This window comes from Elgaria multicarinata, chromosome 10 (assembly GCF_023053635.1).
Source record: "Elgaria multicarinata webbii isolate HBS135686 ecotype San Diego chromosome 10, rElgMul1.1.pri, whole genome shotgun sequence".
NCBI lineage: Eukaryota > Metazoa > Chordata > Lepidosauria > Squamata > Anguidae > Elgaria > Elgaria multicarinata.
Window position 1 is genome coordinate 94,276,727 of NC_086180.1, and position 14,375 is coordinate 94,291,101.

At 43.3% G+C, this 14,375-nt stretch overlaps 1 protein-coding gene across 2 annotated transcripts in view; it reads left to right on the forward strand.

The window, feature by feature from the left end:
* Positions 1-14,375, forward strand: part of HTT (huntingtin) — a 454,111-nt gene that overhangs the window by 207,391 nt on the left and 232,345 nt on the right. For both annotated transcript variants that reach the window (XM_063135886.1, XM_063135887.1), the window contains exons 27-28: positions 388-514; positions 6,901-7,028. In XM_063135886.1, coding sequence (XP_062991956.1) covers positions 388-514; positions 6,901-7,028 — 255 coding nt within the window. The remainder of the gene's footprint in view (positions 1-387; positions 515-6,900; positions 7,029-14,375) is intronic.

Consider the following 14,375-nt stretch of genomic DNA (forward strand, 5'->3'; position numbering starts at 1 on the left):
AAACATCAATGATGTTTCAGTTGGAGCTAACAAAAGCTAGTACACTCCCATTGCTTACTAATGAAAAATAATGTTTAGCTAGATGCAGAAGGCATACTTCATCAGTTTTTATAAGCTTGCTTTGCTAGATTTCTATTTAGAGAAGGATTTAAAGACTTAGACTTTTAATGTTTTTAAATACTTCCCTAAAATGCAAAATGTTATATTTTCTTGCAGTTTCTATGCTAACATTTAAAGCTATTCCTGGTTCAGTTATACCATGGCTGTAATGCTGGCAGTTCTAGTTTCCAGTCTTTGTTTTCCTGCTGTATTATGTTAATGTGCTTTAGGTTTATTGCTTTAGGAGCAGAGTTGATTTTTTTACTGATGACAGATCCTTTTTTTAAGGCAACATTACCATCTCTAACAAACCCACCTTCTTTGAGTCCAATTCGGCGCAAAGGAAAAGAAAAAGAAGTTACTGAACATGCATCTGTACCAATGAGCCCTAAAAAGACAAGTGACAACAGCCCAGGTAGGAAGAACAAATCCTTTTGGAATGGATAGGAGGCAATCTATGTTTTAGTATTAAATTAATCCAATTATTTCTTTCTAGTGTTGTCCGAACCATGTTTGGTAGCTCTACTCCGTTTTTTACTTATGAGATTTCTGACAAAAACCCTTTTCTTTTAAATCCCGTAATTATTTTTTAATCAATTAAAGTAATCACTACACACAACAGAGCTAACTGGTTTGTTTATTAAACTGGTTTGTTTATTATTATTATTATTTACAATATTTATATACCACTCAATTCTCTCACACAGATTCCAGAGTGGTGAACATAGGTATAAATAGTAAAAGAAAGAAGGTTAAAAAAGCAAATTAAAATTGTTCAATTTAAAAACAAAGGAACCAGAAAAACAGTGGCTAGTCAGTTGAGGAAGGCTTTTCAAAGCAGCCTATTCTTGGTGCCTGCCTGACCTCCAGGGGCAAAGAGTTCCACAGAGAAGGGGCCACCACACTAAAGGCTCTTCTCCTGGTGGATTCCAATCAGGCCATAGGTCCATGTGGACCAGGAGCGTGCCCTCTGACGACCTCAGTGATCAGGTAGAATGGTAAGGGATATCTTAAGTAAAATATTAAGATATCTTAAGTAAAATATTCCCTCTTTGTATTTTAGGAGCTTATGGTATGGGCTTTAGTAACCTCAAGACTGGATTACTGCAATGTGCTCTATGTTGGACTGCCCTTAAGACTGCTCTCCAGAAGCAGAAGCTAGTGCAGAAAGCAGCAGCTTGGCTGTTATCAGGAGCTGCCTCTTTTCAGCATTTAACTCCTTTGCTGAGGGAATTGCACTGGCTACCTATTGGTTACTAGGCAAGGTTTAAGGCTTTGGTACTAGTGTACAAAGCCTATATATATAGATAGATAGATATATAACTATATATATAACTATAACTATATATATATATATATATATATATATATATATAGTTTTTTGAGACTTTTCATTTAGTTCTGTTCCTATGTTCCAATTGTTTATATTACATAGTCATATTTTTTTGTAAATGTAGGTATTATTAAATATTCTGTATGTATATAACTGACTGTATCATATATACTGTCATCTATGATTAGTGTGAGGAGGCACCCAAGCAATGGATTATCTCGTCTCACAGCCCAAGAAGGCAGGGGTCATATGATCAGTGATCTTTGAAGGAAGATCATATCTTGTAGTTTTGCCTCTGCTTTCTTTCCTTGTCTTTGCCCAGGACAGTCCTTGTTCTCAGAGCTCCTCCCTTCTAAGCCATTAGACTACAGTATACTAAGGTTTTTATTCCCTTTCCCTTCACGGTTTGTCTTTTCTGTTAGTCACAACTTCTTGCTTCATTGTTTTATCAAAAATAATCTCCCTTCTTTCCTTTCCCTGTCCTCTCCTGTCCTGTTCTGCAACTGTCTTTGGACTTGCAGCTGATTAGTGCAGGCTTCCAACCAGCGGGAAACAGGTTGCAGACAGACGACTAGGCAGAGAAGGAATTGCGTTCATAACCAGAGAGGTTGTATGTCAACTCTGGGATGTTTGCAGAAGAGTTGCCACAGTAATGTTCCGAAATCAGAAAAGCCGATAAGCAGGAATGTGATGACAGCTGAACAAATCACAGAGCAAAGAAAGCAAATCAAGGAATCCATACAAAGCACAGAGAAAACCAAACTCAGGAGCATGAGCCAGAAGCAAGGTTTGTTTCCAGCAAAGAAGCCAGGTTCTTGCAAGGCTTTTCAAGCTGGTTTCACCCAGCTCCTGACTGCAACTACATCAAGGCCCTTCAGATGCCCTCCTCCTGAGAAGCCCTAGCTTGCAGCCTAATGTTGTGTCCTAGTGGAGCCAGCTTTGTATGTCTTTTCAAACCTGAGCGGTTATGAAAGGCGCCAGCTCCTGTTCAGAGTTTGAATTCTCCAGTGACACATGGGAAGAACCTAATTGTTCATTAGCAGGCTGGCATGGTATTCCCTGGACCTTTCCCTCTAGTTTCTAGTCTTTCATCAGATGTGGAAAAGTCATCCGCAGGGGGCATGCCATCTGCCATGATAGCTCTGATGGGGAAGGAATTGTCCTTAACAGCCACTCCTTCGAAAAACAAGAAAAAGATAGTGCACTATCATTGGAATTGTTTCTGATCAAGCCTTTAATACCATCGAGTCCAACCCCCTGCTCAATTCAGAAATCTACCTTAAAAGCATCCCTGACACATGGCTGTCCAGCTGCCTCTTGAAGGCCTGTAGTGTCGGAGAGCCCATGACCTCCCTAGGTAATTGGTTCCATTGTCATACTGCTCTAACAGTCAGGAAGTTTTTCCTGATGTCCAGATGGAATCCTATAACTTGAGCTCGCTAGTCCGTGTCCTGCACTCTCAAACTGCAATCCTGCCCCTTCAGCTTGTACTTCACTTTTTCCAGGGGGTGTTATCATAGAACTGTTTTTGGGACAAGATAGAGCCAAAGTAGGAATTGAACATTTCGGCCTTTTCTTATCAGTTTATCAATTTGCCATCCTCATTAAGCAGTTGAACCATCATTTATTTTACAATGCATGTACCTGAAGAAAGTTTTTTTGTTGCTTTTAGCATCCCTCACTAGCCTCAGCTCATTCTCAGCTTTAGCCTTCCTGATGCCATTCCTGCACTTCTGTGCTACTTGTCATTTCACTGGCACATTGTTTTAACTGTTTTAACTGTATCAATTGCTTTTAAATTATACATTGTTTTAACTTGGATTATGGTTTAATTTGTTTTTAACTGTGTATATTTATTGTTTTATACTGTATGTTTTTATCTGTACGCAGCCCTGAGATCTTAGTGATATAGGGCAGGATATATATTGTAAATAAATAAATATGTGTGCTTCCCCCCCCCCCCCCCACAACCAGGTAAACTCTAAGGTTTTTGTGGAGCCACGTTGGTTTCCTCTGTTGTCTTCTACCTTTTTTCCTTGTTGGAATTGTTTGTGATGGTGCCTTTAAAATTTCCTTTTTTAAATACTCCCACTCATCCTGCACTCCTTTTCTCATTAGGCTCACTTGCCATTGGACCTTACTTATCATGGTTCTGAGTTTATTAAAACCAGCTTTCCTAAAATCCAGAGTTACGTGTATAGTTACACTCAGCTTTTGCCTCCTTTATGATCAAGAATTCAAGTATGACGTGGTCACTTTCCCCCAGAGTTCCTGTAACTGCCACTTTATCCACTAAGTCATCCCTGTTGGTCAATATCAAGTCAAGGATTGCCGATCCTCTAGTTCCTTCCTCCACTTTCTGTAGGAGAAAGTTATCACCCACACATGTCAGGAATTTCTTGGAAGGGCCGCTTTTGGCAGTAATGGTCTCCCAACAGATATCAGGGTAATTGAAGTACCCCAGCGCTACTACATCAGACTTCCTTGAAGCACTGGCAATTTGTTTCTCAAAAGTTTCATCCTCGTCTTCTCCTTGATTGGGTGGTCAGTAGAAGACTCCGATTATGCCCCATTTATTTTAATCCAGATACTCTCAATGGGGCTCCCAGTCTCATCCTCCAGTATTTCTGTGCAGGGATAGGTATTTTTAACTTATAGTGCAACTCCACCTCCCTTTCTATTTCTTCTGTTCTTTTTGAACAAGTTACATCCTTCAATTGCTGTAGTCCATTCATGGGAGTCATCCCACCAAGTTTCAGTTATACCTATCAAGTCGTATTTGCCTTTATGTATTAATAGTTCAAGTTCATTCTGTTTGTTTCCTATACTCTGGGCATTAGTATATAGACATCAAAGACCATGCGTTTTATAGTCTGGCTTTGTTCCGACATTGTTGTGGACACTATTTGGGGGCACTATTTGAGCTGTTCTCTGTACATGGGCCTTCTTCCATTGTTGCCTCAAAGTTTACATCTCCCGCCCCATAAGATTCAGTTTAAAGCCCTCCTGATCAAGTTCTTCACGCTGTGGCCGAACACATTCTTTCCAGCCCTTGTGAGGTGCAACCCATCCCTTGCCAGCAGTCCATGTTCCAAGTAGCGTAGCCCGTGGTCCCAGAATCCAAAACTCTCGCGTCGGCACCACCTTCGTAGCCAGTTTTTCACCCAGAGTATTTTTGTTTCCCTTTTTAATCCTCTTTTAAGAACTGGGAGGATGGATTTGCAGAGCTTTACTCCTCAGGAGTAAAGCTCTGCAAATTGAGGCTTGATTATGGCAGCTGAGCTCTGGGTGAGGTCAAGCTGGCTCTGGGCTTAAATCCATCACAGAAAATCCAGCTAGCGTTGGAACAACTTGCCTCTGAACCGCGCCTGTGATTGATGCCCCTTTCCCTGACCTTCTGGTTCCTGGTTCTTCTTCATGGTCTCTGTGCATCACACATACGAGCTCTCTGCCTGCACAAATCCTCAACTGGGAACATTCTATAGCTGAGGAAAAATCTTCAGTGGGAACTCCTCCCCCTCCATCCAATATGCAATATGTTCATAACGGTTTCCACTCAGAAAAGATGTGAGCCTGATAATGATTTTAACAGTGCCAGGAAACCCTCTTCTATTAGAAAGGCTAGATGCTTCATAAGGCAATATAGGACCAGGACAACCTGGGGCATCTTTGTTGACCAAAGAAAAACTAATGAAGGAAAAGTTTTCATATTAAGCCAGCAGTTGAATTTCCCTGTTTTATGAAAAGGAAATTTATAATTATAGTGTTGGCAATCCTATATTTTCTCTAATGTATTTGAATCTGCTTTTTTGCAAGTTGTAACTCCTATATGACAAAGGGGATTGTAAATACTTAACTAATAGTAATCATAATTTCATTTCAAGAATCAATCTCGGGGAGAACTTCCATGAATAGAGGAGGCTCGTTTCTGCCGACAGTCGCCCTCCACAGTAGTCATCAATGAAAATGCCGAGGGAGGGGGTTGAGCTAGCAAGTTCATTTCCTCTTCCTGTCCTCATGTGTAGAGCTTACCCATGATGAACATGACTGAATAGGGCTAGATTCTGACAACAGTGAGCCTACATAGACTATGAATGCATGTTTAGTGTAATGTGTGAATGTACCCCTAATGTGAGACATGATCCTTGCTTGTCTTTGTGCTCCATTTTTGCTTTCAGAAAGGAGGTGTGAGCCCCTGATCAGTCTGTTCCCCCCAGTTGTGCATTCCATCCCCAACCCTACCAAATTCTCTGAAAGTCAAATGGCATGTTACTATAAACATGTACCTAGTTTTGTTTTACTAAAAAGTAAGCTCATGAGAACTCATATTGATCAGGACCCTAGAGAAGTGGGTAGCTGGCTTTAATTTACATTACAACTAGTTTAATTTTTGGCAATGTATATTGGAAATATAGGGAGTGGCTGATCCAAATTGGGGGTAGGTGGGCAAAGAACGAAAGTCCAAAGGATTAAATGGTAGGGTCCCAATCTGTATAGTAAGATGTAGTGTCACCTTGTGAGGTCATTTTCTATAACTAAAGGAATAGGTGTGGCACATAGAAGCACCCTTCCTCTGAAAACCTTGGAGTACTGGCAGCATTCTAGCTTCAGAGCATGCCCAACATAACTTTGCCAGCAGTTGCTGCCATAGGCTTGCGTGGGCAGAAAAACCTTAGGCCATGGCTAGACCAGGCCTATATCCTGGGATCATCCCAGGGTTGTCCCTGGCTGATCCCTGGATCCCCTGTGTGTCATTTACATGAACAGGGATGACCCCGGGACAATCCCAGGATATAGGCCTGGTCTAGCCATGGCCATAGTAACTTTTGAACTGCTGCTCAGAACTTCACCAAACCAATGAAATGGCATCTCCTCAACAAGGCTGAATAACATACATCAGTAATTTTCAGGAAAACATGAAAGAAATATATGATATGCCAAGCCACAGGGTGGAGCTAAAAGTACAAACGTGTCAATTTTCAACTTTTTTAACTTGCTGGTTTGAAGTTTCACATAATTGTACACCTCATCAGGTAAAACATGGATGCCAAGATTCAAGTTATTGTTGTTTGTATAAACACTAGAACTTTTAAACTTATAAGGGTGGATTTTTTTATTTATTTATTTTTATTTTGCAGTTAGTTTTAACTCCGCCTTTGCCGACCTTCTCTCCGCCAGATGTTTTGGGCTTGAACTCCCATCAGCTCCAGCCAGCGTGACCCATGTTTAGCTATTTTGGTAGTGGTAACGTCAGGAGCGCACCAGGTGGGGGGAGGCTGCCTTTAATGAAAGGGCCCCTCCTGTGCCCCTTCAATAGTCAATGCACAGAACCATTACAGAACTGTATGTAAAGTTCTGTTATCTCTGTATGTAAATTATTAACGCTGCCCTGAGATCTTAATGATATTGGGCGGGATACAAATGTTTTAAATAAATAAATAATAATTTATTTCTTTTTCATTAATAAGTTCCTAGGCAAACGGATACTTCAGGTCCTGCTCCAGCAAGCAGATCATCATCACTTGGGAACTTCTATCACCTCCCTTCATATCTCAAGCTGTATGATGTTTTGAAAGCTACCCATGCCAATTATAAGGTACTATCTGTCCTGCACTTAAATCAAAACTTTTTGTATGTGTTCATCTTTAGTTGATCTATACTGTAAATTACATTTCTTTGCTTTATAAGTTAAGTTTAAGAGCAGTCAGTAGAGGAGCATATTGTTATGCTCCATATCTTGAGCTTACTTTATATACTTGTATAACACAAAAAAAAGTTAGAGGAATTGCCAGAGCATAATCTGATCCAGAAGTGTAAAGTGTACTGGCAAGCCAGACTCTCCAAGGAGCCCAGTCCTTCACCCTGGTTCAAGACCTCCCATGCAACACAGCTTGGGATGCCTAAAACTACTCTCCAAAAAGATTACTGAAATCTTTCTATGGATGAATAAAGGTCTGTAATCCACACTGAAACTCCTCATAAGGGTTGGGATATTACGTTAACCTTGTTACACTTAGGGACAAATTTGTTGCCTCTTGACAAAAAAAATAATGAAAAATTACTTTATAGCTGTATTCAATTCTTTCCAAAGCCCTTTTCCTATGAGCCACCATTGGACTGATTAATGGAAATGGATGTCTGAACATTTGTATATATATACACTTGTTCAATAGGATGACTGCCCAATTGCCAACTATATTTTACCTGGTTTCTGAAGAAAACCATTACTTTTGATTTGTCATAATTAATAGTTAACTGATTTTCCTCAAAATAATCAGCAAAGCCATCTAGTGCTTGTTTCATCCTTAGACAAGTTTGGGATAGTAGCACTGTTTAGTCTGCATAGAGAAGGGTATAAATTTTGTGTATAGATAATTTTGCAGGATGAGAGAGCCTCTGGGAAGTTGGTAAGATAAAGATTAAATAATGTTAGAGCAAGGATACAACCTTGTCTAAGTCCTCTTGTAGAAATAACATTTGAAAGATGCTTTCCCTTACTGCAGCACAGAACAGTACCAAGGTTCACATTCGAATTTACTCGTAAGGTTGTTCTTCGTGGTCTCTATGCATCACACATATGGGCTCTGCGCCTGCGCAGAGACCAGACCGGAACCTTCTATAGCTGAGTGGAACGTTTTTGGCGGGAACCCCTCCCCCCACGCTACCGCGCATGTCTATGGGGTTCCCGCCCTTACCTCAGTTCTTCGTCGTCCGCCATTGTGCACAGACCTGTTTAACCGAACCTCTAGCGTTTTTCTTGTTAACCTACTTTTCTCTTTTACAATTTTTTTCATTCTTCGATCTTTTTCTAAGATTCTTCTTACTCTTTCTTATATCTATTAAAAAAAACAAAACATTTTATTGTAGATAGTTCTCCTCAGCGACTTCGGTCGCCTGAGGCCTGTATGGCAGTTAAAGCCCCGTTTAGAAAGTGTGTCAAGTGTGGGGCTGAGGCCTGCCACCACTGTATGTCGTTCACAAAACAGACTAGAAAGAACAGAGCGGACCGACTTTGTTCTGTGTTGTGGGAAAAAGCTCTCAGGGCCACGGAGGCTCCTACTATGGAAAAAACGGCAGTTGGTAAGTCCGTTACCGACAAAACGGCAGCCCGTAAGTCCGTTAATGACAAACCAGCAGATCGCAGCACTGAAGTGCAAGCCAGAGCACATAGGGCTCAGATACCCCTCACGCCTGGTCGGTCTTTGACGAGTTCTATGGCAAAGAAGATCTCAAGAAAAGCCAGAACTCCCAAACCTTCTTCCGAAATTGAGAAAAAGAAGAAGAAGAAGAAGAAGAAGAGGGACGCGGAGAAAACCTCCTTAGCGTCACCTCGTGTGTTAGAGTCGGTCAGGAGCCAATCCACTCCTCCCGCCACACCGACCGTTTCGATACCGAGACCTCCCTCGGTATCGAGATCTCAGTCGGTACCGATGGCTACGGTACCGACACGCCCTCCCAGTTTATCGGAGGGCGAACTGAGGGATTCGGCTTCAGCGGCGTCTTTTCAGCAGCCCTCTCAGCCTCAACAACTTCAATTACAACCGTCGCCAAGGCTAGCACCACGCCGTGATTGGGAAGGAGCTTCCCGATATTCTGATTCCCACACTAGGTACGATGAGTACGAATGGGACAGATATCGCCCTCAACGATACTTTCAGGAACATCAGTATCCACAGGAAGACTATTATGCTCTCCCTCCGCCTACAACAAGGGTGTGCCGCTTACCACTACCGCCTTCACCAGCTCATCAAAGGTCTACGGTGTCGACCCCTCAGCGGCTTCAGCAACCATCGGCGTCGGCCGTGGCAGTTCCCACGGTACCGACTGAACAACTGCAACTACAAGTGGTTACAGTATCTTCACCTGAGGAAAATTATCCTTCAGATTCAGAGTCGGGGGTGTCGGCTACTCCATCAATGCCTTCACCGGAAGATGAGGTCCATGATAGGGACCCTTCTTCCCCTTCTGATGATATGGTCAGATTTGCAGACCATATGTTACGGATGGCCCAAGCATTGGGATTGGATATTCAACAAACTGATGAGTCCGTAGTTGATCCAATTTATGATGTGTTTCAAACCACGACCAACCAGCGGTTAGCCATTCCTCTTCCGCATGCTTTAAAGCAAACAGCACAGCTGTCATGGAAGGCACCGACTGCGACTCAGGTAACATCTAAAAGGCTAGAAACCCTTTATTGGATCCAGGAAGAAGATGTGCAGTTTTTGGTTCAGCATCCTAAACCAAATTCGATAGTAGTGGAGTCGGCACAAGGTCAGTCCCAAAAGGTTCATTCTGCGCCTGTGGACAGGGAGGGCAGGAAATTAGACCACGCTGGTAGGAGGATCTACTCTTCATCCTCCTTAGGCATCAGAGCATCAGCTTATGAAGCTACTATGGCTCGTTACCAGCTCTTCCTCTGGGAGAAGATGGGTTCATTATGTGAACATCTCCCAGAGGACAAAAAGGAGCTGGCAAGAGTATTTCAAAATGAAGCAACAGCCATAGCAAGGCAGCAATTGTCCACCGCTCGACACCAGGTAGACTGCCACTCAAAGTCCATGATGGGGGCCATATCTTTGAGGAGGCATGCTTGGCTCAGATCTGCAAATTTGACCTATGAAACTAAATCCAGAATGGAAAATATGCCATTCGATGGCGAAGGTCTATTTAATTCTAAAACCGATGAGACACTAGATTCCATCTATAAGGCAAGAACAACAGCCAAAAAGATGGGGTTCACTGCTCCTCAAACGCAGTATAAACCAAAAAGATGGACAAGACCGCTGATGCAACAACAGCTCCAGCCTCAGTACCAGCCCCAACCTCGACAGCAGCAACATCAGCTTCAGAGGAAGAGGCCTTACCAAGGCAGATACCAACAAGATAAACGGCAGCCCGACTTCAGCAAGAAGCAGCGGGTTTGATTCTTCGGTCCCAGATCCACCTCCCTTTGCAAACCGCCTAGCACCCCATTACCATCAATGGGAGTCAATAACAACAGACTCCTGGGTGCTCACTATCATCAACTCGGGATATGCCATCGAGCTCGATGTCCTTCCTCCTTTTTCGGGTGTGAAAGTAACGGCACCATCCCCTCCTGCTGCTCGAGGTACAGACCTTGCTGTCAAAGGGAGCTATCTCTCCCGTACCCACAGAGGAACTCAACCGGGGATTTTTCTCCCGATACTTCACGGTCCCGAAAAAGGATGGAGGTCTTCGACCAATCATGGACTTAAGGCAATTGAACAAATTCATCACCCCGAGGAAGTTCCGTATGACAACTGTTACTTCGATTCTGCAGCTCCTACACAAGGGGGTTTGGTTCGCAGTGGTGGATCTGAAGGATGCGTACTTCCATATCTCCATCAGGAAGTCGCATCAAGCTTACCTTCGGTTTTCGATCGGTGCATCCCAGTACCAATTCACCGTTCTTCCGTTTGGGTTGGCCATGGCACCGAGAGTTTTCACGAAGGTCATGGCGGTGGTGTGCGCCCACCTAAGACAGAAAGGAATTTACATTTATCCATACCTGGACGACTGGCTTCTGGTAGCGGACAACAGCGAGACGCTCCAGGCAGATATTCTAACCACCCTCAGCCTGTTGGACTCGTTGGGACTGTGGGTCAACAAAGAAAAATCTATCTTGACCCCACAGCAGAGTTTAGACTTCATAGGGGTAACTCTGTCGTCTTGAGACGGAAGAGCATACTTACCCTCGGCCAGGGCGAACATCCTTCAGCAGTTAGCCATCGATACCGAGAGCTGCCGAAAGGTCTCGGCATGGACAATATTATCCAAAGACTATTAGGATTAATGGCAGGTACAACTGCAGTCATCAGATTTGCGAGGCTCAGAATGAGGATATTGCAGGCCTGGTTTTTGAGAACTTTCAATCTTCGGCACGATGCTCGACGAACTTACCTTTCGATACCGAAGCAAGTGAGGGCATCCCTGAAATGGTGGTTCTTGATGTCGACACTCCTTGAAGGCGTTCCATTTCAACAAGAAGCGCCCTCGGTAACGATCACAACGGATGCATCCCTAGAGGGATGGGGAGCCCATTGCAATTATTTATTGACACTTTTCCAGCAGGGACTCAAACTCACGTCCATCAGAGTTCACCTAGCTGCTATTACATCATTTCATCGAGGCATAGATGGTTTTACACCTTTTACTCATCCAACAACCAAAAAATTCTTAAAGGGTCTTAAGAATACGATACCAACTGTGAAGTGTATTGTGCCACCATGGAGCCTGTCAGTTGTGCTACAAGCACTGACACGTAAACCCTTTGAGCCCATGGCTTCAACAGACCTTAGGCTTCTAACATTCAAGACTGTCTTTTTAGTAGCCATTACATCGGCAAGACGTGCAAGTGAGCTCAAAGCTCTAAGGATAGATGTCCCATACACTATCTTCCATAAGGATAAGGTTGTGCTACTCACAGACCCGGCCTTCTTGCCTAAGGTAGTGTGATCTTTTCATCTCTCCCAGCATATTACTCTTCCTGCTTTCTTTCCTAATCCAACTACACCTCTTGAGTCTTCTTTGCATACTCTCGATGTAAGAAGAGCTCTTGCTTTTTACAAAGCCAGGACAGAGAATTTTAGGAAAGCGAAACAACTATTCATTTGTTATGGTAAGCCTTCTAAGGGACTCCCTGTCTCTTCTCAGCGACTGTCACGCTGGATAGTGGAGACAATTGAATTGGCCTATTCTGTTTCTAAATTAGAGCTAGTAAAACCTGTGACAGCTCATTCTACCAGAGCCGTCTCAACATCGGTGGCCTTCACCAGAGGTGTTCCACTGACAGAAGTCTGTAGAGCCGCAACGTGGTCCACTCCGTCCACGTTTGTCAAGCACTACAGTTTGGACACCCGTGCGAGGCAGGACTGCTCGTTTGGAAGGACAGTGCTCTCGGAGATCTTCAGATGATGCACCAACCCACCTCCAAAGGTATGTCAGCTTGCTACTCGCCCATATGTGTGATGCATAGAGACCACGAAGAAGAAATGCAGGTTGCTTACCTGTAACTGTAGTTCTTCGAGTGGTCATCTATGCATTCACACAACCCACCCACCATCCCCACTTGGTGGTGTGAATCTTGACACAGTTTTATGTGGAATGTACTTTGTGAATCTTACATATGACACAGTTTTTATGTGGAATGTATTTATTTTATTTTACACTCATGTTTATGGGGGGCACAATGTCGGACTCCTGTAAACTGAGGTAAGGGCGGGAACCCCATGGACATGCGCGGTAGCGTGGGGGGAGGGGTTCCCGCCAAAAACGTTCCACTCAGCTATAGAAGGTTCTGGTCTGGTCTCTGCGCAGGCGCAAAGCCCATATGTGTGAATGCATAGATGACCACTCGAAGAACTACAGTTACAGGTAAGCAACCTGCATTTCTAATGGGAAAATGCAGACTTCAGATCAACAAATGTCACAAATAAACTAACCCCCATTTGAAAGGAATATTTCTATGCTAAATTGGCTAGAGTCCATCAGTGGCCCAAGGTGAAGGTGCTTGTTTTAAAGTCAATCCGTTCTTCCCCAATAAATTGGACCATCCAATCCGTTTCTTACAGATGTAATTGGCATACAATTTCCATATAATGGATAACAAACTGATGGGCCAATAATTGTCAGGATCAGTGCTGTCTCCTTTTTTGTATATTGGGAGGTTGATAGCCTTACTGCAAACAGCAGGAAATTCCTCAGAGTTATTGATCCATGAAAAAAGATGGGCCAATAAGGGAGCCCACCAGGATGTAATTGCCTTAAGTACTTCTGCTGGAATTCTATCTGGGCCTGATGCCTTTCCAGAAAGTAATTGCAAAATAAGATCTGTAATTTCAGATTAACGTACTGGAGAACTATGAGCACCTGGCATAGATGATAGATGGAAGGATAATACTGTTGACAAAATTCTTTTGAGCAATAGAGGTTATTTGCTCAGCAAAGTCAGAAGACAAACATTACTAGCTAAGAAGAAGAGGAGTCTAGTCTGAAAGCAGGGTCAGAGACAGAGCCAAAGTCAAGCACAGGCAAGCAGCTCCATTCAAGCACAATCCAAGGAGCAGGGGTTTATCAGGAACCAATGGGTCAGCAGCACGAGAGATCAGTTCAAAGAAGAACCAGTGTCAAGAAAATTAAGTTTCAAGGTGCTGGAAGGTGTTGTTCCAGCTACCAGCAGGTCTCATCTGCGAGCTTATATACTATATAGTCAAGCTTCCTAGCCAACACCCAGGTACATTTGCAAGCCATTAGTTCTGGCTTTCGAGTCTTCCTAGTTCAGAGGAGACCCTTGCTCTTAAGTATACTTTTACCCCCCTTGCAGCCTGATTCCTGCAGGTCTTGAGGTATGTGATGAACCTCCGGGTGGTGGCCTATGCCTCCACCTCAAGCACTGGGATGCTCTAGGCCTGGGTGGACGCTCAGCCGCCGCCTCTGATTCCACAGGCAAGGTACAATCCTCCGAGGCCCTGTCTGGGGGTTCCTCAGGGCCCACAAGTGCTTGAAGGGCCAGATGTAACGTCTCCTCAGTTGGTGATGGTGCCTGGAGTATCACTAGAATGAGGGTGTCCCACAGGGTTCTTCAGACTCTGCAGTGTCAGGAATTTCATTCAAAATGTTACCTTGGCCTGGTCCAGGTTAGGCATAACGTCTTTGAGCTTCTACATTTAGACTACGAGAGAGAATCCCTGTGTAGTAGTGTAACTTTCACTCTGTATGGCTTTTGTCGAAATGTTACAGTGATAGTAGATGCTACTCCTGGCTCCTTTACATCCACCTTTTATCTTTCTTTTACTAACTTTGCTTCTGTTCCTGTTGGGATGGGATTTCTATAAAAGACAGTTTATGAATAAAAAACAAAGGCATCTGTGTTGGCTATATGAATAATTCCAAAATGCATATAATGTAATATCTTTAATCT